The following is a 25,672-nucleotide window of genomic DNA, read 5'->3' as shown; positions in this document are numbered from 1 at the left end:
GTGTGGCAGCTGCCACCAGCCGTGGGTGTTTTTATCCTCAGACTGGAGTATCTCCTTATCATGTTCTCTAACGCTAAGTCTCTATCCAATACCTTCAACCTTCCACACAGTCAACTCTAAGTCAGGGCACACAGTGCGTATTGCTTTATTCAGTGCTGCGAGGGGAGAAAAATCAGGCCAAGCGACTTTAAGGCAGGCTTAGCAGAGCAGAGCAGGCGTGTTCCTTGCCTGGCTGGCTCTCCTGGACAGGGCGGGCAGTAAACCGAGTTCGTGTAATGATGCTGTTCTCAGCATCTCAATGATGCTGCTTTTTAAGGCATTTGAGGCACAGATTTCTCCTGCTGCTCAAAAGTCGAATGTTCCTATGAACTCTTAAGTTGAAATGGTGTAAAGCAAAGGAGCAATTACCTTTTTTTTTGAAAAAGGGAAAATCCTCTTCAGATATCTTTCAGTTAGTGAGAACAGGTACTAATGTAGGTTTCTCATAACTCCAAAGTGGTGGAAAGTGAACTTTCAAAAAGCAGGAGATATTTCTATTGACTCAACAGTACCAAAGGGAAGTCGTCTCCCTGCAGAGACAGAGTGACACCCTTCTGGTGAGTGGGTGCCTCTAGCCTCGGCTCACAGCAGCCTAAAGAATTTGAATTTCTAGTCACATTTTCCAACTACAACACTATCCTGCATTCAACGTTTATCACAACTTCCATCACACCCGAGACGCAGGACACACTTAGGCAACTGTGTGAGTGTTCACTTCTCTCTGTGCTGACTGCTCCTGGCAGCTTCCATCAGGGAAAACAAGGTGAGCAGAGGCCTGCCCTGGCCTGTTGGGCACAGGGAAGCTGAGGCTGACGGTGAGCCCCCGAAAGGCCACACAGCTTCATCCCTGCTACTTCTGTACCCAAAGAGATGCTGGAAGCACTGGCCACTCTGGAGCCCAAATCTTAGGCAGCATCTCCTTGATCCTTTAGAGGCAGACCACATGCATAGAATTCAAAGAACTAAGCTGGGTTTGAGGCTGCACTAATGCATTTGAGTGGGTTTTGTTCTCTTCCCAATTCAGTACCCTCACATCCTCAAACTAAGGCAGAATGCTCTAAACCTAGAGCTGTAAGACATTCCATCTCATGTTTGACTACCAGCTTACAATAGAATGCTGGAGAAGTTATTTAGCTCTTCTTAGGTCTGTCTTTCCAGCTGTAAAATGGGAACACACTGCACCCCTCAACCCTCATCAATGTAATATTAATGTTTTACGGTCCTCTTTCAAAGCAGAGCAAACTCTCTTCTGACTGCTTCAGCAGTGTCCAGGACCAAAGTGATGAGCTTCATTAGTGACATTCCCCAACTCTGTACATGTCTTAACTTCACAGCTTAGAGGAGTTTGACTCACAGGATCTCATCTGATCCTCACAATCACGCGTTTCAAAGATGAGGACTACGAAGGGTCAGTTAGCTTTCTCCATTACACAGAAAGAGGACCAACCCAGGTCTTCTGAGTAACATCCCATCTGAGGTAGAGAATGGGAGAAAGTGTGTGGAAATTTTAAAGTCTTTTCAAAATAAGAGCAATAGTTAAAGACTCCCTATGCATGAGTATAGGCCAGTGGTTCTCAACCTTTGCTATATACCAGAATTATCTAGAAGACTTCTGAAAAACAAAGATGCTTTTGACCACATGATTTATATATACACAGGACATACAAATGGCCTAGAAGCAGCGACCCTCTAGTGGCAATAAGCATCTAGCACTCACACCGTGGTTTCTATATACTACTTCTCACACTAAAAGGAATCAGAGCCCCTTGGAGATTCAGGTTTGGAGTGCATCTGAGGCATCTTGCTGTTGCAAGGACATGCTCAAAGTCAAATGGGGCCACACCAAAAGGACAAAAGAGCTGGCTTGAAGGGACTCCTGGCCAAAAGTGGGAATAATTTGAAAATCAAAAATATGACAACAGTAATGGGTTATATATAATTCACTGAATAAAAGAGAATCCACTGAAATCTCTAAAGAATAAAAACAATAGCGCTTAAGAGAAAAATGCAGTGCGATACAAAAATGAATTTAAAAATCCATCATTTTGCAATCCCCAATGTGTAATAAGGCAAAGATCATGGATTCCAAAACACCTGTGAATGATTTTTAGAAACCAGATAATCACAAGGCATCACCCCACAGATTACAAAAGGAAAACATATACAGGTATACCACTGCAGAGATCTGGCCATCACCACCTTAACCAAATGATCAAGCTTACTATCAACAGTGGGTCACCCTGACACTGGGCCTCCTGAGGTCATGCAGTAAGTACATATCATTTTTGTTGGGCTCTTGTCAAAAATGTTTAAGATTCATTCCTCAGGAATCTTATCATGAGGAAATAATTGTGGGACATGTATGCAAGACAAATGACCTCTTCAATATGAATGTCATGAAAAAAAATGTAGGGGATCTGTTGTAAAGTAAGACTTAAGAGAAATAATCAAATGTAATACGTGAACCTTCACTTGACCCTGCATCAAACATTAGAAGTTCCAAGATTTTACAAGTTGGGAGAAATGATATATCAACTATACATAAGATTAGGGAATTGTTAAGTGTGATGAAGTCGCTGTAGTTACACAAATGAATGTCCTTAATAAGAGATACATAAATGATTAAAGGGTAAAAGGCCACACTGTGACTCACTTTCAAGTGTTTTATATAAAATCAGTATGTATTTAGAGAGGAAGAGAATTGGAGCAAAATGTTTGCAATCGGTGAATCCAGTTAAAGGGTCTATGGGTGCCATCAAAACTTTCAACTTTTTTATGGGCTTGAATTTTTTATTTACAATAGAAGAAATAACAGAGATCCATTGGTCATAATTTAAACTGAGTTAGCATCCTCAGACTGAGACTCAGGAATCTTATTTTTCAAAAGCTTATCTGGGTGACTCAGACATATGGGCAGAGAAGATAACCACTGGTCCAAGTCTTATTTCTGCTACTTCGTCTATACTGACAGCAAACTGAAGGGAAGAAATGCTAATTCTCTCAAATAGAATCAGCTCAGTTGGTGGCCCAAGAGCCATTTCCCTGATGGTTCCACAAGCCAAGTCAATTATCTCAGACACAGTCTGAATGACCTCTTAAGACTGGATTTCCTGTTGAGGAAGGAAGGTACTAGTCCTCCCTCAGGGGGCCCTGATTGCTCTAAGAAACCAATACCCCTGACCTCTCCAACAACATAGGCTTCAGGGCACTGAAAGTTGCTAGAAGGATAGGATCAGGAAGCAAGCCAAGAAACTGTTCAGGGGAAATCTACCAACAGAAAAATCCAATGTTTCGCCAGGAATTCAATTTAGTCCTGAGTACAGAGGCTTCACCTGGGAGGTCTAAGGGTGGCAAATGACTTACTAACATTCAGTGATTGTCTCTTACACACTTGAGTCTGAAGTTGTCATCACCCTTGGCTCTGCCACAAATGGGCATATGCCACGCACAAAGCAGTTTGTTCAACGTCTATTCTAAAAACTCGGGTGTGAGTTTAACCCAAAACCAGACTGACTATGGTTGGAAAATTTAGATGACTGACAAGAAATTTTACACTGAAGAGCAGAAAAGGTTAGATCTCCATACAGTTACTGTGAATTATTTTATCGAAGAGGAAAAAACTGCTTTCACTAGAAAAGCTATCATATCCTTCTACATGATTATACTGCTCAGAAGGGAGATCATGGTAGGAGGCATACAAGCTGTAAAGGGCAGAAAATTAATGCAAATGTGGAAGACACAACTCGTCCCAGGAGTAGGGAGATGCCTGCAGTCAGGTTTCCTGGGTACCTGGTAGGCAGGGAAGAACTGAAAGAGGTCCACCTGGAACACAGTTAGAGACTGTTGCCCACAGCTACCATCATGCTGCCTGTCCCACACCCTCCACTCAGTTCTTTGGTAACAGAAGTCTCCCTCTTAGCCAGTCCACAAGCAGGCAGCCAGAACACTCCCCTGAAAACCTAGTCTGGATTCTGGAGCATCCCGCCCTTTGCCAGCAAGGCTTGTAAGGTCTCAAGACTGGCACTGCTGTGGGTCACCCTCGGCCCGCAGCACAGCGCGATGCTCACCAACACACCACCAGTCACGCCACCAGCAATGCCTACTCCCACAGCTATGGCCACCTTCTTTTTCCACAGTGGGTGCTGAGGCCTTGAATAGTTGTCCAGATTCACTTCCAGGCCCTCATCTACTAACTTCTGATCCTCAGTAAGGGACTGATGGAAATTCAGGTTCACCAAATGAGGAGGAAGGACCCTCAGCCCAAAGTAGAGCCTCTTGACAAGTCTCAAGGTTTTTAACAGTTGCACATCACACCGGTAGGTCCCAGAGTCATACTCTTGAATGGACTGAAACTTTATAAAGTAGGAACTGGCTCGGAAGGGTTTGAAGACTTCATCATCAGTTGAGATGATTCCCCGAGCAAGTCTCCAGGTGAATCGGAAAGCTTCCTGCCCGATCTCCAGAATGTCTGGACTCAGACAGCTCAGCTTAAATTCCTTCCCTATGAGAAGAGTGAAATGAAGCATTCCACAGAGCCAGTTGGTCAGACATTCCAAGCGCTGAGACTTACACTTCCTTCTCACTCCATCAGGGCCCACCTCACAGACAGTTTCTTCCTTAAAGCCAAGGCCACAGGTGACAGTACAGGTTGTGGCATTGACAACAACTTTTCCCACAGCTTCTTGCAGTTTCTCAGGGATGGCCAGTGTTTTAGGTAAAGTCACCACCAAAGGTAGACAGATGGCCAACACCAGGCTCCCAAGGATGAAACTAGTGGCCAAAGTCTTCATATCTTAGCAGGCATTTCAATACCCTCAGCCAACTCCTGAGGTGTTCCAGCTAAATCCACCACCACATCATAACTCAATTCTTTTGACATAAGATAGCCTTCAAAGTCAAAAGATATCATGCATGCATTGTCATTAAAAAATTACAATTAAAGTCCAGTCCTTATTAACAGGTGAGGCCACAGGCAGACAAAAGTCACAACACTGCTGCTTTGCGATCTCTGTTTGCTAACGACCACCTTCCCGAAGTCTTCACTCTTTTCACATCTTTTTAATGAATTTTAATCCACCTCTTGGGAAGACAGATGAATAGGCTTCAGAAGTTGAAGTGAATTTCCAAATAAACTCAATGCCCACTGAGGCTATACTGTTCCTCACTCTTTCCAAATTGAGGGTCTGAATTTAAACATTTCAAAATCCCCATTAAATCTGACCAAATAAGAAATCAAATACCAACTCTAAAAAGAGGATTAATTTGAATTAAGCTATCATCACCTTTAAATGCTTCTAAACCTTCTATTAAAAGGATTAAGGAATCTGGACTAAGATGCAAGTGACTTCCTCTTCCTGAACTTGTTTCCTCCTTTGTAAATTAACTCCTTGCCTATTTCAGGAAGGTCACTTTGAGCATCAAATGATAAACTGTACAATGAAAACACTTTGTAAAGTGTGAAACATTCTTCATTATGTAAGGAATTTTAAAGAGGAATAAATTCATGAAGGTAAGGGCCACGAGGTCTTCTAGAATCAATGCTTAGCAAGATAGGCAATATTAAATGCAGTTTCTCACTTGTAGGCACTCTTCCTTCCCAAGGGTACCAAAAGATGTATTTTGGGGGACAGGATACCTAAATCTCCCTGCCTCTCAGTCTAGTCCCTCCACCCCACAAAACACAGAAGGAGCTCATAATTCACTAGGGTCAAGGTTGCTAGGAAACAGCTGTGATGTCAAAAAGATTCTCAGTCACATAACAGGGAAGATTCGTAAGTAGACACTCAGATTTAGAGACAATTAAAATCAAAGACTTAAATATTCTTATTCTTTAGGAGACAGTAAGTATTCAGTGGATTTCAAAGCTATTTAATTTAGGCAGAAAAAGTGCTAATGAAGAGGAATTTATCCCTGGAAGGCAGGAGGTTCCTCACAAGCGTTTTTGTAAGCTCTGAAATGTCTCCTAGCACTGTGGCCTCTGCAGTGTAGTCACACACTTACTGAGCAAAAGAATTTGAAGAGAGGTCACTCCTGAATGATCTAACACTGATTTTGCTTTGTTTATTTAACGTAATATTGTCCAGAGACAGATATCTAGACTACCAGGCCACCTCTCAGCCCTTCCAGCTCTGTATTTCCATATAGAGAAGATCTATTAATAACATCAACCAAGTAAGCTGTATCTTCTGTTAAACAGAGTGAAGAGGCTGGTGACTTTCATAAGTGATCAGTCATCTACAAGCAAACACCTACACCTGTTCTTTAATAAACATCCGATTTTATTTACAAAGCATTAAAGCTTCAGCAAGAAGTACCCGAGGCTAAGTCTCCTCTCATACAAAACTACAGACATTAAAAAACGCTGAGGGGATGGGAGGGTGACAGAAGGGAAAACAAGAATATGCATATATGGTACAAATCTAGAAAACCAAACTGAAATGGACAGAAGGTTTCAGAAGCTGAGAACAATTCCAGAAGCATAAATAATTATTAGGAGCTGCTACCAGACACTCTGGCAGGGCTGACGTTGATTTTCCCAGGAGCCAGTTTAGGAGGTGGACAGAGCCTGAACACCCAAATGCTCAGGCAGAGGACACCGAGCTACTTTGCAGAAATAAGGCAGAGGCCAACTGTATCACACAGTTTGCATTCTGCTGCAGTGTACAGTATAGAGAGAAATGAAATGGAAGTAATGTCTGCAAAACAAAAACATGCCTAGTGACCCACTTACCAATCTCAATCATTGGTCTGATATGAAATAGGAAATGAAATTCACAAAAGGAGCATCTGAGGAAAAGGCAGTGGCATCTAAAAATATAGACATTTGGCCACTGCTTCAGGGAGAGCTCTTCAACTACTGAACATTTTGGTTCTAGAGATGGAATGGAAAAGGCTCTTGCTGATGTGTTCTACTTTGATTTCTATGCTAAAATCCAAGAAGTAATCAACTTGTTTGGCTACCTATTGAAGCAACCACCAACCAACAGAGATTTCTCAATAAGCACAGTGTTTAACTCTCCTTTGAAAATACCGTGAAAATGATGATCCAGACTGAGCACTTCCAGTCAGCTCAAAGCTCTACTCAGAGGGGCTGGAGAACCTTCTCCACACCTGGTTTCTTCACTCTGGATTTTCAGAGAATTTCAAACACCTGGTGGACACATCCATTCAATTTGCTAATTTTTATACAAAGAACAGCAAAAGCAAAAATTAAAAAATTTTTAAAAAGTTAAGCAACCTTTCACAGAAAGGAAGTGACTGGAAACATGTAGGAAGAAAAAGGAGCATGGATATAAGGAGCAGAAACACGATGACTGATGGGAAGGACAGATGTCCACAAGCAATGATTAAAAAAAAAAGTTCCTTGATTTTTTTATTTGAATTGTGTTGTTGCTGCTTTGATTATGGACGGTTTTAAATTTGAGTCCTTGCATAGATTCCCCCACCCCAGTATAAAATAAGCTTGTTGAGAGATACCCCGGTTTGTTTTTGTCTCTGGAAGCCAGTACAGGTAAAGCAATATAAACTCCTAATGATTCTTTGCTGGAGACAAATGAAACTAGCTATCTTCATAAACCATGATTGAATGAACCAATACTGGAGAGAAACATGCAATGAAAAGAAAACCAAGAAAAACCCTGACCCTCTTACAGCCCAGCTTCTTGAGCAAAATGTTACAGGATGTTAAAAAGAGGGGGTCCTTTCTTATCTCTCAGAAAATCTGAAATCTTTCAAGCACTTTCTTTTCTGCCCATCCTTTGTAACAGAATATGGAAATATAGGAGGTATCTGGTGAGTAGGTAACTTTAAAAATGGAAGAAAGAATGTGCAAACAGAAGTTTTTTCTAGGATACAGGCAGCAAAATTTCAGGTAAAAATAAGTCACTCAAGGACATGCACGGAGGAGCGAAGGCAAGTAGGAGATAGGAAGTGAGAAGCCGAAACGATGCTGGGTACAGGGAAGACAGACGAGCAGACCAGCAGTCTCCTCCAGCAACATAACGAGCATTTAAATTTAAAGAGTCAAAACTCCTGTTTGATGTCTTCACAAATCCTCATTCCTGAGAGTCTATTTGGACTTATGCTTGAAAGGGAAGGGACATATACTCTTCTTCCATAATTCACTTCTTCATTCAAACATAAAATTCACTCCTTCCACCTCCTGGGTGGAAGACAGAGGCCTTTGTTTTAAATTAAAGTCAACCTCAGATGACTGACCACAGTGTCCAGAGGCCACACGATGGCAAAGTAGGGAAGAATGAAGAACTTCAAGGGTCTTCATAACAGTTCTGAGATTGCTCCTCCTGCTGAAGAGATTAGAAATAAAAAGATTTCTTTAGTTATCAACTTAGACCAGTTACTTTTAAGAACAGAAATTCTGATGGATGCTAGAAGATGCATTCCAAGCAAACATGAGCTAAGAACTCCCCACCCCTTCACTTTAAGTTAAAACCAACTCCAACTCCCAATTACTCTTTACTGAAGCAACAAATAATTCAAATCCCAAACCATGCCCCCACGACTTTTCTCAGCGTTGCCCCCAAAGGAAGAAAAAAAGGCAAAATGATCAGACTTCTACACGTTTCAAGCTGCTAACCATTCTCGAAGGTGTTAATAATGCTTCATATTTCAAAAAGAGAAGTAAGCAAAGGAAAGGAAATTCTAGGGTAATGCATCTTTCAATCTTTCATACATTAGATTAATTCACCACTAAATGATTAACGAGCAAAACACCCTTTTTCAAATACCCCTGTTCCTTAAGTGATACTCTCAGCTCCTCAGAACGCAGAACATGGTGAAATGTTAATGAAAACCACTGCTGGCATTTCTGTGCATCAACAACTGATCAATAAATAAAACCCTAAATAGTGAAATGAACACTTCCCTGGTCACTCCACAGAAGCTGTTCAATCTCTGAAGGTCATCCTTAAATGGGCTGCTGTGAAATATTAACTAAGAAGTGGAAAAAGAGAACAAGATGAAGAAAATCCTCCCAGTGTCATCTGGAATGGAGAAGAACATGCTACTTGAAGGGAAAATGGTTTAAAATAATTGCCCAAGCCATTAAAAAAAAAAAGAGTACCCACTTTTAATTTGCTTTTAACCTGATTTTTAAAGTGCAAGCACATATGAAAACTGGCAATAAAAATAAATTCCAATTTGCCTGAGAACAGACTGAAACTCTCCTGGGTGCTACATGTTAAAAATAAAATTTAAACATTACACAGTTTAGTAAGATAAAAAGTACATTTGTTGTTTAGTTGCTAACTTGTGTCCGACTCTTTGTGACCCCACGGAGTGCAGCCTGCCGGGCTCCTCTGTCAACGGGATTTTCCAGGCAGGTATACTGGAGTGGGTTGCCATTTCCTTCTCCAAGGGATCTTTCCACATCTGGGATCGAACCCATGTCTTCTGCATTGGCAAGTCGATTGTTAGCATTGAGCCACCTGGGAGGCCCCAGAAGTATATTTAAGCTTTTCAGATCTTTCAATATAAAATGTAATGATTAACCTCTTAATTTCTTAAATAATCTGAGATAAAAGAATCTACTCCACAGGACTTTAAACACTCTAAGGCTAGCTTTCCTGATCATTCCACAGGTACTCTGACCAATCTAATTTTAAGTTTAAAAACAAGACACAACATTGACATTTTAAGCCTAAATCATGAGAGGAAAAAGTGGTGTGTATTTTATAACAGGCACTTAAGGTGATTAATAAGCTAAATTATACTGCTTATCTGAGGTAAGTTAATGCTTTTTCTTATTGCTGTCTTTCCTGTGAACAGACCAAAAACAAAGCTTGTTGAGGCATCAGGCAACAAACCAACACCAGAGCAGCACATCTATGAGGAAGAGAAGACACACAGAACAGCAAAAAAAAAAGCAGATCTCCAGGTGAATTAAAAATTGCCCCAAGTGTTATTTAGCTGCAACATAACAGAAATCTCCAGCGATAAAAAATTAAGAAAAACTCAGCTCATAGTGAACAGCTGCTATTGGTACCTCCCCAAAGCAGCCAAGCCAGGGTAGCCTAGAAAACACTGGATATTAATTTTCAAGCATTATCTTAGTCAGATAATAAGACTAAACAGAATGAGAATACCCAACTGGCCATCTAAAAACCTGATCCTAGCAAGAATTCATAGAATAGTCTTTGAGAGACTGATCATGTTTTTAAAGGAAAGGGGCTGGGGGAAAGCCCCTACCAACCATTTAAAACCATCAGATTCACTAAATGAACAGAACATGGTTCAGAGGCCCAGGGTGTGGGGCCAGAACCAGGAGCGCACCATACCATGCCCTTCAGGCCCACCGTCCCACAAGGCCTTTAGACCCCGTATGTGACAGACCACAGCTTTGTCGCACTTCCTACTGATGGTGCTCACTGCCAAGGAGACCCACTTCTGGGCAATCCTTCAGTGTTCATAGGGCAACAGCGACTCTGGTGGTTCTGCTCACATCTCAAGTTTTGATCCTGTAGACTGTCCTCTGGAGAGTATAAGGTAACTAGGGTGAATCTGATAGATGGTGCATTGTTGATACAGACTTTCTGAAAAGTCCCCAGTTCAGGGTTTCCCTCAAGCTTCACTGATGGGTCCTCACCACAGAAAGTGTGTCATCATGGATGTGGGTCCACTGGTACTATCCAATACTGATGAGCTGTTTGACAGGGAAGCATTTTTGAGCCCCAGATTCCAGATGGCTAGATTACTTCTATTGGTGCTCTATTAGTCTTCCAATTGTCCCCTGAAAATGCATTATCTCCTGCTGCAACATGCAACAGACTATAGCAGCTTTGTCAGGACTAATCAGGGCTTACCGAACAGTTTCTTCAGTTAGCTGATCAATTATACATAGCAACAAACAGCTGGCATTTATCCAACTTGAGCAGTAGCCTACACCTATAATCCTGCCTTCAAACAATGGCTTAACGGCTCTAATGCAAAACTAGGGCATCTGCGGGGAAGGAAAGTACACAAAGCACTGAATATGCAAATACTGTACACTCATCAGACTGAACTGATCTTTGAGGATAGTTCAGCCTCAGCCACTGAGAATCAGGATTCATTTCTTAATATCTGGTGGAAAATCCACACTGACAGCATGCTGCTTCTTCACTGAAAACCTCCAAGGTGTGGAACAATTTGAGACATGAGTTTTTATTACCTCGGAGGCCCTGGGGAGCCACGCGAAAATCAACAGCTTGTGTTCGCCAGCCTCTGGGCCCTCCAAAATGGTACTGGATGAAGCCCCAACCAAAGAAATCCACACAAAAGATACGATAGGTTGTCTTGAAATTGAGACTTCTGATGGCCCACTATGATACTCAGTGTCAGCACTCTCCCCCAGTCACAGCTTTCACAAAGATCCACACAGCAGCTAGTGGCTAAGGCCCTCATAGGAAGGGCTGGCACTAAACCACAACACCCCTTTGAGGCTTTTTAATGATCCTGCTCCTCAGCATACTCTGGGGTTTTATCTGGCCATTTTGGAGATTTCCATATAGGAAAAGACCACGGAACCAAGGCAAGAGAAGAAGGTGGGAAGAAGGAAGTATAGATTATACAAGCAAGTATGCAATGTACACAATCATGTCGTTCTTCAGTTGCTTAGTCCTGTCTGACTCTTTACAACCCCATGGACTGCAGCATGCCAGGCTTCCTTATCCTTCACTATCTCCCAGAGTTTGCTCTTGTCCATTGAGTCGATGATGCCATCCAACCATCACATCCTGTCGTCCCCCTTTTCTCTTGCCCTCAATCTTTCCCAGCATCAGGATCTTTTCCAATGAGTTGGCTCTTCACATCAGGTGGCAAAAGTATTGGAGCTTCAGCACCAGTCCTTCCAATGAATATTCAGGACTGATTTCCTTTAGCATTGACTGGTTTGATCTGCTTGAAGTCCACGGTACTCTCAAGTCTTCTCCAGCACCACAGTTTGAAAGCATCAATTCTTTGGCATTCAGCCTTCTTTATGGTTCAAATCTGTATATGACTACTGGAAAAACCATAGCTTTGACTATACAGACGTTTGACTGAAAAGTGATGTCTCTGCTTTTTAATACCTAGGTTTGTCACAGTTTTTCTTCCAAGGAGCAAGTTTAATTTCATGGCTGCATTCACTGTCCACAATGATTTTGGAGCCCTAAAAAATAAAGTCTGTCACTGTTTCCATTGTTTCCCCATCTGTTTGCCGTGAAGTGATGGGACCAAATGCCATGATCTTAGTTTTTTGAAAGCTGAGTTTTAAAAGCCAGTTTTTTCACTCTCAAGTGCCCACCAGAGCAAGACCCAATTTTCCCCAGTCAGTCCCTCCCATCAGGAATCTTGCACATGTCTCTTATCCTCATTCATCAGAGGGCAGACAGAAGAAATAAGAACTTTAATACCTTGGCCCACAGAATGAAAACCACCATCACAGAAAACTAACCAAAATGATCGCAGGGATCACAGCCTTGTATAACTCAATGAAGCTCTGAGCCACGCCATGCAGGGCCCCCCAAGACGGATGGGTCAGGGTGGGGAGTTCTGACAAAACCTGGTCCACTGAAGAAGGGAATGGCAAACCACTTCAGCATTCTTCCCTTGAGAACCCCAGACAGTATGATCGTGTGAAGTTGGTAAACTGCATTAACTAGGGAGTTCTTTTGTCTGTGTTATAAGAAAGCATATCCTCACTCTGGCCTTGTTATGTACAAGTCTCCCCTAGTCCTTTTAAAGGACGAAGTCATTAAAATAGCTGCCTCTATTTAAGGCAACAGAAGTGCCTAATAACAATAATGTAGAAAATAAAAATCCAGTATGAAGCACTGTGCTATTTCAAGACACAAGTTTTAGCCTTTAATGAGGTTTTAACCCTCTTTTAACCTTGTCAGCTAAGTGAGTGGGAATAAACTCTTAACAGGCCCTTGATAATGATAACCACTCTTGCTAGAAGGAGCTCTGAAACGCTGACATGTACAAACACTATGTATTTTACATCTACCTCAAAATTTCAATGCAGTATTTTGAGAACTTAAGGAATAAAAGAACCTGTTCATTTAGGGCTAAGTAAACTTTGCAACATTCTGATTTTCAGTGTTATTTAGATGTTTTTGAAGCATAGCTGAAAAACACCACTGCTCTTATACTCTGACCTATAAAACACAGAGTATTTCATGGGACCTTTGACAAAAGCCCAAGTTGGAAAATACCAAAAATATTTAGTTACTATTAATGACCATAAGAAAAATCTGGTTTTTAAAAACTTTAAATGGTTTATTTACCATATACTTAGTATTAAAGAGCAAAAGGTTAATTACATACAGATTCTGAAGATGCTGGGAAACTATGTCAGAGTATTTCAATTAATTCAACATGTTTGCCAACATTTTAAATCATCCTGAAGCAATTTAGCTTTTGGGGCCAGGGAAATTGATTTAAACTTTAAATAGTTTCTTCTGTAGTAGCATCAGCTTATGCAAGAAATGGGTTATGGAAGGATCATTTTTATTTACATTAGTCAATTACTGACCTGCAATCTTTGTTAGCAATATCCATATAACTTTTTCTAGGGTATGTTTTAAAATATATAGACATGGCCCTAAATGAATTGAATGTGGAGGTGATAAATCAGTGGAGTACCATAAATACTGTTGTTGGGGAAAAAATGCTAGTGCTCTAGTGGTATGGTGTAGGACTATGAAAATGTAGTGAATTTGAGGGGGGATACTCAAAATGATGAGTCACTGAGTCTGTTTCAGCTTCTCTGTAGAAGAGAATTCATGTTCACAATGATAAACTGGCTTAAGGAATTCTGGTTTGCATTCTAGTGCATATCATCACATTTGGATTAACACAATTAAAATTTTAAATATGGTGGAAAAATCCCCCCAAATATAACCACTGATATAGTTAGTCCTGCCTCTGATTTACAGACCTAGCCACAGAAAACTGAGAATACTGTTAACTAAAGCAGTGCCTGAAAATAGAAAGTTTCCAAAACCCAATAATATTTGAGTAGAATTAAATCCTAAGTTGATTACTATTTTCCAACAAAAGACCCATTAGCCTAGATTCACAAGTATTTGATAGGAAACTGAAACTGTTCTCCATCCTCCAATAAAAATCCCTCAAACCTATAAAAGTGAGAAAACTCAGTAAGTATCAAGAAGCTCAGGTAATTAAGAAGCTACGAGGTTTGTCTTTTGGATAATCTGGTTTTTTTTTAAAAAACAAACACCTCATCCTCTTCTTTAACATGACAGTACTACTAACAACTCCATCATTGTTTCTAGAATACTGAGAGAGAGAAAAACACCACCTCTGGGATTTGAACAATTTGAAGAGAGAGAAAAAAACTGATACAGTTAGAGAGTCAGGGGCTGTATAAAGAAGCTCATATTTCTGGTTATCTGCCTGTATCTTTCACTTGAGACAAAACAAAACAAAAAACCTAGGAGCAAACAAAGATGAAAATATTAATTAAACCAGGGGTTCTTACCCTTTTTGGGGTCATGGATTCCTAAAGGAATCCTGTGAAATGTACAAGCATCTCCCCCACAAAAATATTCACACAATATTTTGCACATAAGATCAAGGGAATGGAGAGCCCCTGAAATATAGTTGCAGACCCAAGGTTAAGAGCCACTGCATTAAGCCAAATCTGATTTAGACTGCCCTTGGCAGCAGCTTAAAACTCAAAGAATATCTGCCACTGGGGAAAAGGAAGGAAGATGTTTGGGAAGTAGTTAGGCACAGTAGAACTTTGGGATGTAAGAGAGAGCTAGACCAGGCATCAACATTTAGAAATTATTCAAGTGTAGCAGGTAGTTAATGCTGTTAAAAAGAATTTTTGAGGGGGAAAAAAAAAAAGCAAGGGAATGCAGATCCCTGAAACCTAGTTATGGACCCAAGGTTAACAGCCACTGAATGAAGCCAAATCTGGTTGAGCTGCCCTTGGCAGCAGCTTAAAACTCAGAGAATTATCTGCCACTGGGGAAAAGGAGGGAAGGAAGGAAAAAATGTTGCAGTTAACGAAGTCAGGGGCTGTACAAAGCAAGGCCACGAAGAAAGCCAGACAGTGCTCCCAATGTGTCCTTACCTGTCAAGGGCTGGCTGAGCTCCGCCTGCACTTTACCCTTCGCTGATCCTTCCAGAGGTAAACCTCTGTCCCCTTTGTAGAGTTTCGGTTTAAATGGAGAATCTTTCTCTTTACCTTTTGATCCTTTAGGCCGGCCTGCTTGCTTCTTCTTGGATTTGCCATCCCCCTTCACACCCAGTAGTGGATGGACTTCTGTAAAAGGACAGATAGGCATGGAAAGGAATCCACACGTCACCCCAACTGAGCACATGCATGCTGCCTATCCATGAGCAAGGAGTTTTGCTCTTGTGTCCCAAGCTCACTAACACAAGAAGAAAAGTTTGTTTTGTTTATTAACTATAATACTGCAAAAGAGCAGCCATTAAATGAGAAACAGTTGCTTGGCCAAAAGGCACACATAGCCTGTGTGGTTCACAACAAGCTATAGCAGCTCTAAACAGAAAAGGGAGATCAAAGACCCACTGATACTTTATCACACAAGTCAGAACAGGAATGCACATGTACACACTGGCACATGAAAGCAGGAAGTGAACGGGCTTTGGAACTCAGTAGACCGGGCTAAGAATTCAGACTCTACCATGTGATTAAAAAGGCTTCTAGAATTAAGACTGTCCAGGTCTGACTAGTATTGATACTTTACCACCTAATGAGAATTTGGGAGGAGAGGTAGAGGAAGACTGATATTTAAACAAACTGATCCAGATGTCAGAAGACTTAAAGCGTGTTATCTTAGGAAAAGTACTGAGGGCAGAATCTCCCCATTTTAAAAGAGAAGTGAAAGCAGATAAAATTGTTACAAAGCTGTAAAACACTACAAAAGAGACTCATGGAAAAATTCCTTTAAGGGAATATCACCCAGAAAGGAAATTACCAGGCTGTGCTGGAGATGGGTCTACCAAGTGAGAGAGAGGAAATGCGGCCCTTACCATCATTTGGTACTCCTTGCAGTTCAATATTGGTTGTTTTGGGTTTCTTCTTGGGTTGCTGGGACCCATCTGCTGAAGACTGCCTCTTCTTCTCTGAACTAGCCCCTTCGTCCATCAGGGAGGTTTGGACTGCATCCGGTGGGGGGCCATAAGGATTTTCTTCTGGGTCTTCTACCTCAGGGGCAATGGGTAAATATAATAGAGCCTTTGAATCTTCCAGTTCTTCATCACTATTTGGAACAGGATCAGAAAAGGGATAGGAAAAAAGAGGAGAAAGTTGCTTAAACCATGAACCCTTCCTCTAGGGCAGAATCATCTAACCATAAGCAACAGGTACGGACCTAAAATTTCACAAAAGCCAAGACGGATAAAAGAAAATCAGACAATATGATAAAATCAGTAGTAAAAATAAATGGCATAAAATTAATTACTTCACTTCCTTAAGATTTTCTATCAAGGGAGAATGGAAGGGACTTCTTACATATCAAAGGAGTTAACTCTTTGAGCTTAAAGGCAGATGGGACTGAAGGAACAGTGGGGGACTGAGCAGCACAACCAGAGACTGAAGACGAGGAGCACCCCGAGGCCTGGCCTCCGGCGGCGGCTCACCTGCTACAGAAGGCTGCAATAGGGTCCACACTGGTGACATCCACTTCCTCGTCCTCTGCAGCGTCAGCTCCTGCAGGGCAGAAACACAGTAGAGCTGTGAGAAGAAGTGGAAAACTGCTTTTTACATGCAGCTTATGATTTTCATAGACTGAAATCCAGGAGAAACAAACGAGGAAAATCAGGCATTTCATTTAACTTAGTTGTTTAGCAAATACGTGCTGAACTTCCACTATATGCTAGACACTGGGAATACAGCACTGCCCCAGAAAGTTGGGAACAATTTTGTTGTAAAAGCCCCAGCAGTCTAATTGGGGAGACAGAGAGAAACAGATAATTTCAGTTCCACAAAGTGAGTGCTACAATATAGGGATGTGTAATGTGCCAAGAGACGGGAAGAAGAGACAACTTACACAAAAGCTCGGGGAGCTTTTCATGCAACACAGTCCAGTAACACCAATACAACCGCAAACATCCTACAGTCCTAACAGTCTTCCTAAGACACGTGAGGCATACACGTTATCTAATGTCACAAAAGTGAGGACCAGCACCTTCAAGCCGGAGAGAACTACCTTCAATCCCGATTCCTTGATTCCTGGCACCATCACGAAGCCCGCCCGTCAGTGACAGTGCCAATGGGGCACATTAAGCATTCATACACACAAACCCCTGCTAGATGCAAAGCCCTGTGCTTATACACTAGGGGGCTATAAAGTGAAATATTTATTCTCGAGGTGTTTCCTATTTAGAAGTTCAGAAGCCAAGAGATGAAAATAACAATGATCACGATCTATTAGAAGAGAACATCTGAAAGCTCATTATGACCTAGACACTATTGTGAGCCCTCTATATGAACTCTTTCATTTATTCCCCACAACCCTAAAAGGCAGACTTTTTACAGGTAAGGAAGTTCAGGTTTAAAGAATAAGTATTCTGTCCAAGGCAGTCTGACTAGAGTCCATGCTCTTCACCTTCGTGTTACTGACAAAGGAATGACAATACCCAACAGCAGCTCAGCACCCAGCATGTGTGGGTGGCTTCGCTAGGTGCTGTATGCAAATCCTCATTTAATCATCAACAATCAGTCAGGAAATACAAAGCGAAATGTTAAGAGAGCTGCTCAAGCCCTAGTAATGCCCATGTAAGCTCTGAGTCAATGCCTTACAAATAAAGATTCTAAAAGCACTATTAAGTGCAAGCTTAGAAAAAAAAAATAAGACTAAGTGCTGAAATGAATTTTCAGCACAAATTAAGAATGAGTACTGAGTTAAAACAATCATTTTTCCTTTGGGAAATACTATCTGCAATTGAGAAATATTACCTGTCTGTTCAGGCTCACTCTTATCTTCATCTTCAATATCAAACTCTGATTCCCTTTCTTCATATTCTACATTTTCATCCAATTCTTTGAAGTCTGGCGCAAATGCACTCCAGTTTTCCTATGCCACAAACAAAATATACTACTTAACCATATGAGAAAGCAACAGTCTGTAATCTAGATATTAATGACATAAATGAAAGGCTTGAGCATAAGAGACTCAAAATTCTGAGATCAAATTTGGCAGGTAATAAAAACTAGCTATCTATAGGCTTTACTATCTTAAGGCATTTCCTATCTTAAACATGCCATATTGTTAACTGTAGTTCTTTCATAAACAGTTGTCTTTAAAACATTTTTAAGGATTTTAAAAATGATTTTACTTCTTTGTTTGGCTGTGCTGGATCCTCACTGCTGCACATGGGCTTTCTCTAGCTGTGGCAAGTAGGGGCTACTCTTCACTGCTGTGCCTGGCCTTCTCAACATACTGGCTTCTCTTGTTGGGGAGCACTGGCTCTAGAGCAAGGGCTGAACTGTCACAGGGGCTTAGTTGTCCCACAGCATGGGGCATCTTCCCAGACCAGGGATCGAACCGGGGGCCCCTGCATTAGCAGGTGGATTCTTAATCACTGGACCATCAGGGACATCCTTAATCTTTTTAAGATGTAATTCTGAGGTAAAATATTAAGTTTTCTTATGAGTACAATGATTAAAAATATAATTAAAGTTTTCAAAATAAAACCAGATGCAAAACAAAATCTAACTGAGCTGAAAATAGGAAAAGCAAAAGAAAGCTCTATCTCAGATAAGCAATGGAAAAATATACCAGGAAGTACACTAGACTTTCTACCTGAAAACAGAGCTAGTAAACTGGCTTTGGACCAAGACCCTTCTGTTAAAGCAAAACTAGATGCACAGAACTATTTAATCAGGTTAGAAGAATCATGTGGAAAAGAAAGTAAATAAAGTAACTTTTGCCTTACAATTTGCAAGGGTCACTGATACAGAAAGGGTATCTAGTGTCAAAGCAGTTAAACCAGAAAAATACTTACTACTTGATTTTGTGCCCAAATAGATACCACTCCACTAGAAATGGACGCTATGATGGGTCGAACAGGATGCCACTAAATTTTAATGAAGCAAAGAAAAGTCAGTTCTAAGAATGAATCCAAGATTTTCTGTGTTACGTAAGTAACAACAGCAACCTCTCATCCTACTTACAGCTACATCCAAGAGGAGCTCTCCTCTCGTCCCGTGGAGAATCTTCACCAGGTTGCCAATGCTCTTCTCCCAGATGTACAGGGCATGCTGCCGGGCTGAGCCTGCCACTATGTACTCTCCATCCCCAGAGAAACAACATTTCTTCCATGGGGTCCTAAGAACAAAGAAAGTACCCAAGGAGAACCAGAACCTGACTCCAGGTAATGAATAAGCACATCCTCATCTAGGTTATGACACATACCTGTTCACCAAGTCCTGCAATTTCTGCATGGGTTCAGGCTCTCCATCTCTTCCACAGGTTAAGATTTCTCTACCATCATAAACTCTGATTATTCGATCTGCTGTGTTAATTAAAAAGCAACTACAGAAAGGATAAAAATATCAACACCAGAGGTCAGAAATCTGTTCCTGTTAACATTTTCCATTACTACCAGTTACTAAGAAGAATACCATAAGACAGCTAACAAATAAGGAAGAGAATGAGTGAAAATCTAAATAATGGACTAGACTCCTTATTTATCTACTTGTCACCTTTCAAGCTAAAATATAATGTGAAGTGAGAGAACGCTTTTTATCAATACTTCTTGTGTAATCCCTGAACCCTAAATGCACCAGTATTTGACTAAAATCCAAAACCTATATATTGAAACCAGTTTCCCAAATTTACAAGCTTACAGTTAAATATATAGAAATACTTCATTTTTCTGGCTCATTTTAGTTACAGTACAATATATTCTTCTTAATGAGTTAATAAATTAAATATATCATTTGGATTGCCCAATTTTTTAACATTGGAAGTGTTGGAAATCTGTCTAAAATATAACTTATTTTACCACTTTCTTACAGACTTCACTAACTTTTTCTTAATCCAAGAGAAATTGAACATGAATGTCTTCTAAGTGTGTACGGTGATTTCTATACAAACTAAAGTGAATGTTACTTCTCTTACTGACAACTTCTCTTATCGACAACCTATTTTCTTGTTTCTATTGATATCTACTTCTAGTTGGGTAACCAAACGTACTAGAAAAACATCTGAAAGTAAAAGGATAAATAAGTTTCATGTAAGTAAAGTGCATATTCAATTACTATGTGAATTCTGTGGTATCAATTCTGATTACAATATAATAAATAGTTCATCTTTGACCAGTGCTTACCATGTGCCAGGCATTTTGGTTCTATGCACAGACCACTCAGACATCTTTTCTATAAAGGAACTGCCTGTGAAACTCCGGTAAGATGTGACTTTTGGCTCAATGCAGTAAATTTTACAAACTTAAGAACCAGAGAGTAGCAGTTTCTATAAATATTTTTTTAATAAACTTAAAAAATTTAAGTATAATATACACAAAAACTATGAATCTCAACGTATTTTTGCATCCTACTCACTTTTAAAACTGTCTCTAAAAAGACAGGCCTCACTTACCTCCCCTTCCGGGCAAACTCTATTGACTTAATGGCTGTGGTATTGCTTGTTCCAGTTGTTACTCTGAAGGAAGCAACAAGATCCTGAGAATCGGTTTTTAGGACCAAAATCTGAAGTTTAACAGAGAAAAAAATAAGTAAATATTCTGATAATTTACAGTAATTAGATATGGATTCTGTTTTTAAAACTGGGCAAAGACTGGGTGAAAACCTAAGTACCTCTATTCCCATGTATTCAACTTGGTTTTACCTCTTCAATTAAAGACAACGTCTTAACCTATGCTTAAAAGATGATGTTTAACATTATCCACAAGAGACAGAAAGTGGAAGCAACCCAAGTATCCATCAACAGATAAACAGAATGTGACATGTACATACAACGGAATATTATTTGGATTTGAAAAGAAAAGAAATTTTGACATGTGCTACAACATGAATGAATGTTTAAGGACATTATGCTAAGTGAAATAAGCCAGTCACACACAAGAAATATTGCATGAGTTCCAAATTCATAGAAATAGAAAGTAGAATGATGGCTTCCAGGGGCTGAAAGGGAGTAAAGAATAGCAAGTCATTTAATAAGTACAAGGTAAGTGCGAGATGAAACAAGCTCTGGAGATAAATGACGGTGACGACTGCACAATATCGATGGACTTTATACTACTGAGCTGCACAGTTAAGAATGGTGAAGACAGAAAATTGTAAGTGCATTTTACCACAAAAAAAACACAAAAAGACCCAAAACACTGCCCCTCTCTTAAGCAGCCATACTAACCCATATGACCCAGTTAAAAAGAAAAAAAAAAAAAAAAAATCAAAATGCAACGGAACTCAAACTCTAAAAAATTTGAAAAGGATCCTAAAACTTCCTTAACCATTTTTTTAACCTAACTTCTTACTATACTAAACAATAGACTACAGTGGCCTAAATTATACAATGTTTTCAGACCAAGATATCAGACATTTTGTTAGCAATATTCCATTGATGATATTTAAATTTTATAATTTAGTAATGGCCCTTTATTACTAGCATCCAGTAAAGGCCCTCCATCCTCTTCTAGGTCGAATACTCTCTGACCACTCTAAATCCAAAGAACAGGCATTATTAAGGCATGTGAGAACAGGCTGTATTTGCCACAGGCAGGAAGCACACTCAGTCCAGGGATAAAAGAAATTTCAAAGAAAAAAGAACAAGTAAACATGAAATGAGGCAACACACAGGATGACTGATGCTTACTTATTTCACCAGCTCCTAAGCTTCCAGGCTTACCTTGCCTTTTGCATTTCCTGTATAGATATATTCTCCTCGCCTATCAAACGATGCAACCACGTTCAAATCGGAGTCATCGTCTACGGGCAGAACAACATGTTTGGAATCTGAAAGGGTCAACATGACAGGAGCAGATTTCATGGGACACACGAGAACCTTGTTCCTGTTTAAAAATATGAATAGTACATTGGCAGTTGCTATGGTATCAGAAAGCTGACTCTCTGCCCTTTTTCCCTAATTCCTATCCACTACCCTCATCAACCTATCCAGCCCAAGGATATTTAAAATAGTTGAAAAAGACTAAACTCTAAATTTCTAATAATAGGGAAATGACTGAGTAAAGTTACGGGATCCTACCTTGAGAAAAAAAAATGTAATCATTAAAAATAAATATGAAGATGTAGCAAACTGGTAAAAATATACGAAAATGAAAAAGCAAAAGCATCAGTTAAAACTATGTAAAAAAAAAAAAACTATGTAAAAATACATATCTGTATACACCTAACATAGACAAATGCTTTGTGAGCTAGTAAGTGCTTTGTGAGCTATGAAGCACTATATAATAAGCTTTAAACTTAATGAGAACTTAACTAAAAGAGAACCTAGAGAAATGAAAATAGTTATATCTCAGTAACTGAACGGTGGGTAACTCTACATAAATATAGTTTTTAAAAATATTTTATTTATTTGGCTGTGCTGAGTCTTAGCTGCTGCATGTGGGATCCAGCTCCCCGAACCCAGGACCCCTGGCATTGGGAGGGCACAGTACTAGCCACTGGATTTCCAGGGAAGTTCCTTAAATATAGTTTTCATAATGAACTATTTCCGGTACTAAAGAAATTCAAATAACTGGGGGAAACCCCAGGTCAAGAACAGTTATTATACTTATTTCTACCTTTGCCCATTTCAAAGTTTTAATTATTATAGGCCAGTTTTTAATTGTAAACTACTACAACAGTATCTTTAAAATCTATTCGGAACCAACCGAGACAGAAAAACTAATTCATGTAGAAGAGGTTTGAAGAGATGTGTGCTTTTGCCTCCTGAAACCTTAAACTGAAATCATCATGAGCTTAGAGATAATCTAGACAGAATCAGACCCACCCCAGGAAAGAACAGCTCAGATTAACATACTGATCTCGCGGATGATACTGGACTTTTAAGATGGGCGACGGGAATCGAAACCTCTGGTCGCAGTCTCCTGAGAGGACATCCCACTGTGACACTATGTTATCAGTGGAGGCGCTCACAAGCTTGTGACCGTCTCGACTCCAGCTGAGGAGGGAAAAGGGCAACAGCACATAGTCCAAGTTAAAAATACCACATCACCTGTACAGACAGAAATGCGCGAGTCACACTTATAGTCCTAACTGTATGGGTCACCAATGTTTCTTCTTCTTCTTCATTTTTTAAACATATACTCTATAAGCTTTCCTAACACTAAGCAATAAATAAGAATGTTTTCATGACATCTTCGTATCTAGCATTAGAAGCTCTTAACAGTTCAAGATAACAATTCAAGTGGCTCAGTGAAAAAAGAGTCAAACATTTTAGAAGAGTGTAAAAATCCGCAGGCCCTTAAGTGTTGATTTAACAAAAAACAGGTTTTTTCCCCCTTGAAGGCAGAAGGAGTAGTTGAATTTTCTGAATTTGGCCCTGCAGTAGCACCATCGTAGTATAAACTAAACAATACAGATAGGTATCTGTTATTTAAAAGAATTAAGGAAGAAATTAATTCCTCCTGCTAAGTATAGTTAAACATCCTGGACATTATACAGGAAACTAAAAGGTAAAGAGCCAGACTGGCTAGGCACTGTAGGATCTGAGGAACAGCGCAGCGGTGAGACCCTTAGATCTCCTTTTTGCCTCATGCGTCCTGGACCAGGTGATGGGGATGCCAACCACCGAGCGGCGTCAATGGGCACACACAATGAGCACACACCCTCCCGAAGGGCCAGAGGACAGTCAGCAGACCCCACCATAGAGACAGCACAGGCATTAGAGCCCAACAAACATTTCTATGCAGCCATCACTAAAATGCTTCAGCAAGCAACGACAAACATGGTTGGAGCAAATGGGGGGAAAAAAATCTCAGCAAAGAAACAGAAGATGACCAAATGGGAATCTCAGAACTGAAAAATATAAAAACTGAAATTAAAAAAAACTCAAAAGATGGGTTCAGCAGCCAGTGGAAAAGAGGAAAGAATCAGTGAACTGGAAGACAGAATATAAAATCCCCTATCTGAACAAAAGCGGAAAAAATGCAATGATAAAAATGAACAGAGCCTCAGGGAACTGTGGGACTACAACAGAAGATCTAGTATCTAATATCCATGGCATTAGAGTTCTGGAAGGAGAAAATAAAGAGAGTAAGGCTTAAAAGTATTTGAAGAAATAATGACTGAAATTTTTTCAAATCTGAAAAATTTTAAAAATTGAAAAAACATACAGATTCAAGAAGCTAAGCAAACCTCAAAGAGGATGAATTCAAAGAAATCCACTTCAAGACACAAATTTCTGAAAACTAAAGGCAAAGAAAAAAGATCTTGAAAGCAGCAAGAGGAATGACATCTTACCTATGGAGAACAACAATTCACATGACAGCAAATTTTGCATCAGAAACCAGGGAGACCAAAAGGAAGTGACATGTTTTCAAGTGCTGGAAGAAAAGACTTGTCATCCCCAATTCTACACCCAGACAGTAACCTTCAGAAACAAAGAGGTAAATCAAGACCTTTGTCACCAGCAGACCTACCCTAAAAAAATGGCTCATGGAGGTTCTCTAAGCAGAGAAGAAATCTTAGATCATCAGGAAAGAAGAAATCTTAGAATATCAGGAAGAAAGAGTAATGAAAAGTGTTTAAAAAATTAAATACTTTTTCTCAAGGTCTGATGTTTGAAACAAAAATCCTAACTGTCTTAGGTAGGTATCAACATACATAGAGGAAATGTTTAAGACAATTATATTATAAACAAAGAAGAGAAAGGGATGTAAAGGGAAAGTTTCTATGCTTCGCTTAAACTAGTAAAACGTCAACATGAGTAGACTGTAATAAGTTACGTGTATATAATGTAATACCTGCTGCTGCTGCTGCTAAGTCACTTCAGTCGTGTCTGATTCTGTGCAACCCCAGAGACAGCAGCCCACCAGGCTATGCCGTCCCTGGGATTCTCCAAGCAAGAACACTGGAGTGGGTTGCCATTTCCTTCTCCAATGCATGAGAGTGAAAGTGAAGTCGCTCAGTCATGTCCGACTCTTCGAGACTCCATGGACTGCAGCCTACCAGGCTTCTCTGTCCATGGGATTTTCCAGGCAAGAGTACTGGAGTGGGTTGCCATTGCCTTCTCCAAATGTAATACCTAGCAACCATTAAAAAGCTATACAAAAGAGACAAAGAAATAAACTCAAAAATACTACAGATAAGTCAAGATGAAGTTCTAAAAATAGTTCAGTAACCTACAGAAAGCCAAAAAAAAAAAAAAAACAGAGAAACAAAAAGCAGAACAGAAAAAGAAACCCTAAATGAATCTTTATTCAAATTTTGCAATGAATAGGATTTGCTAATTAGGAACTTATAGGAGGCAACACAGTTCCATGGTTAAGAACACAGGCTCAAGTCAGATTTATGCTCAAGCTGAGACATTATGACCTTCTAGCTGTGTGGTCTTGGGCAAGTTATATAATCCTTCTGAACTTCAACTTTCTCATTTATAACATGGAAATAATAACAGTATCTGCAGACGAGAGAATTAAAATTAATGCACATAATACTCTTAGTCCAGAA

General features: G+C 40.0%; 2 protein-coding genes and 1 long non-coding RNA gene across 21 annotated transcripts in view; 1 reads left to right on the top strand and 2 right to left on the bottom strand.

Moving 5' to 3' along the window:
- Positions 1–129: 129 nt before the first annotated feature.
- TMEM81 (transmembrane protein 81) lies at positions 130–5,714 on the bottom strand. 2 transcript variants are annotated; one of them, XM_081490939.1, is made up of 2 exons: positions 4,107–5,714; positions 130–569 (listed from the first exon to the last, which is right to left on the bottom strand). In XM_081490939.1, the coding sequence occupies exons 1-2, from the start codon at positions 4,827–4,829 to the stop codon at positions 534–536; spliced, it is 759 nt and encodes a 252-aa protein (XP_081347065.1). In that variant the 5' UTR covers positions 4,830–5,714; the 3' UTR covers positions 130–533. The 2 variants fall into 2 exon arrangements, with proteins under 2 accessions (XP_081347065.1, XP_081347064.1); XM_081490938.1 differs by lacking the exon at positions 130–569 and having other exon boundaries at positions 2,809–5,118; positions 5,617–5,714.
- A 58-nt stretch (positions 5,715–5,772) lies between these two features.
- The window catches only part of LOC145506397 (uncharacterized), a 34,065-nt gene continuing 14,165 nt past the window's right edge, over positions 5,773–25,672 (top strand). Inside the window, exons 1-3 of one of the 2 annotated variants that reach the window (XR_014053849.1) lie at positions 5,773–5,810; positions 9,826–9,934; positions 19,195–19,392. This is a non-coding gene — a long non-coding RNA (uncharacterized LOC145506397). Of the gene's footprint in view, positions 5,811–9,825; positions 9,935–19,046; positions 19,393–25,672 lie in introns of both variants that reach the window. The other variant, XR_014053850.1, reaches the window with a different exon arrangement.
- Positions 6,300–25,672, bottom strand: part of RBBP5 (RB binding protein 5, histone lysine methyltransferase complex subunit) — a 38,078-nt gene continuing 18,705 nt past the window's right edge. For 3 of the 17 annotated variants that reach the window (XM_081490933.1, XM_081490936.1, XM_081490930.1), the window contains 12 exons: positions 23,022–23,162; positions 21,888–22,050; positions 20,619–20,728; positions 19,434–19,553; positions 19,193–19,346; positions 19,024–19,095; positions 17,975–18,092; positions 16,657–16,726; positions 16,048–16,277; positions 15,236–15,313; positions 8,920–8,991; positions 6,300–8,342 (listed from right to left, as the gene is read on the bottom strand). In XM_081490933.1, the coding sequence (XP_081347059.1) occupies positions 8,966–8,991; positions 15,236–15,313; positions 16,048–16,277; positions 16,657–16,726; positions 17,975–18,092; positions 19,024–19,095; positions 19,193–19,346; positions 19,434–19,553; positions 20,619–20,728; positions 21,888–22,050; positions 23,022–23,162 (1,282 nt within the window). In that variant the 3' untranslated portion in view covers positions 6,300–8,342; positions 8,920–8,965. Of the gene's footprint in view, positions 8,346–8,919; positions 8,992–15,121; positions 15,314–16,047; positions 16,278–16,656; positions 16,727–17,974; positions 18,093–19,023; positions 19,096–19,192; positions 19,347–19,433; positions 19,554–20,618; positions 20,729–21,887; positions 22,051–23,021; positions 23,163–25,672 lie in introns of all 17 variants that reach the window. The other 14 variants (XM_081490922.1, XM_081490924.1, XM_081490919.1 and 11 more) reach the window with 5 other exon arrangements.

The sequence above is a fragment of the Giraffa tippelskirchi genome, chromosome 5 (assembly GCF_054371585.1).
Source record: "Giraffa tippelskirchi isolate mGirTip1 chromosome 5, T2T-mGirTip1v1.2.pri, whole genome shotgun sequence".
NCBI classification, from domain to species: domain Eukaryota; kingdom Metazoa; phylum Chordata; class Mammalia; order Artiodactyla; family Giraffidae; genus Giraffa; species Giraffa tippelskirchi.
Note: the sequence above shows the minus strand (reverse complement) of the source record. Positions and strands in the feature narration are given on the sequence as shown.

Bases quoted from the DNA above. Each gene is read 5' to 3' on its own strand.
- TMEM81 (XM_081490938.1), bottom strand. From the start codon at position 4,829: ATGAAGACTTTGGCCACTAGTTTCATCCTTGGGAGCCTGGTGTTGGCC.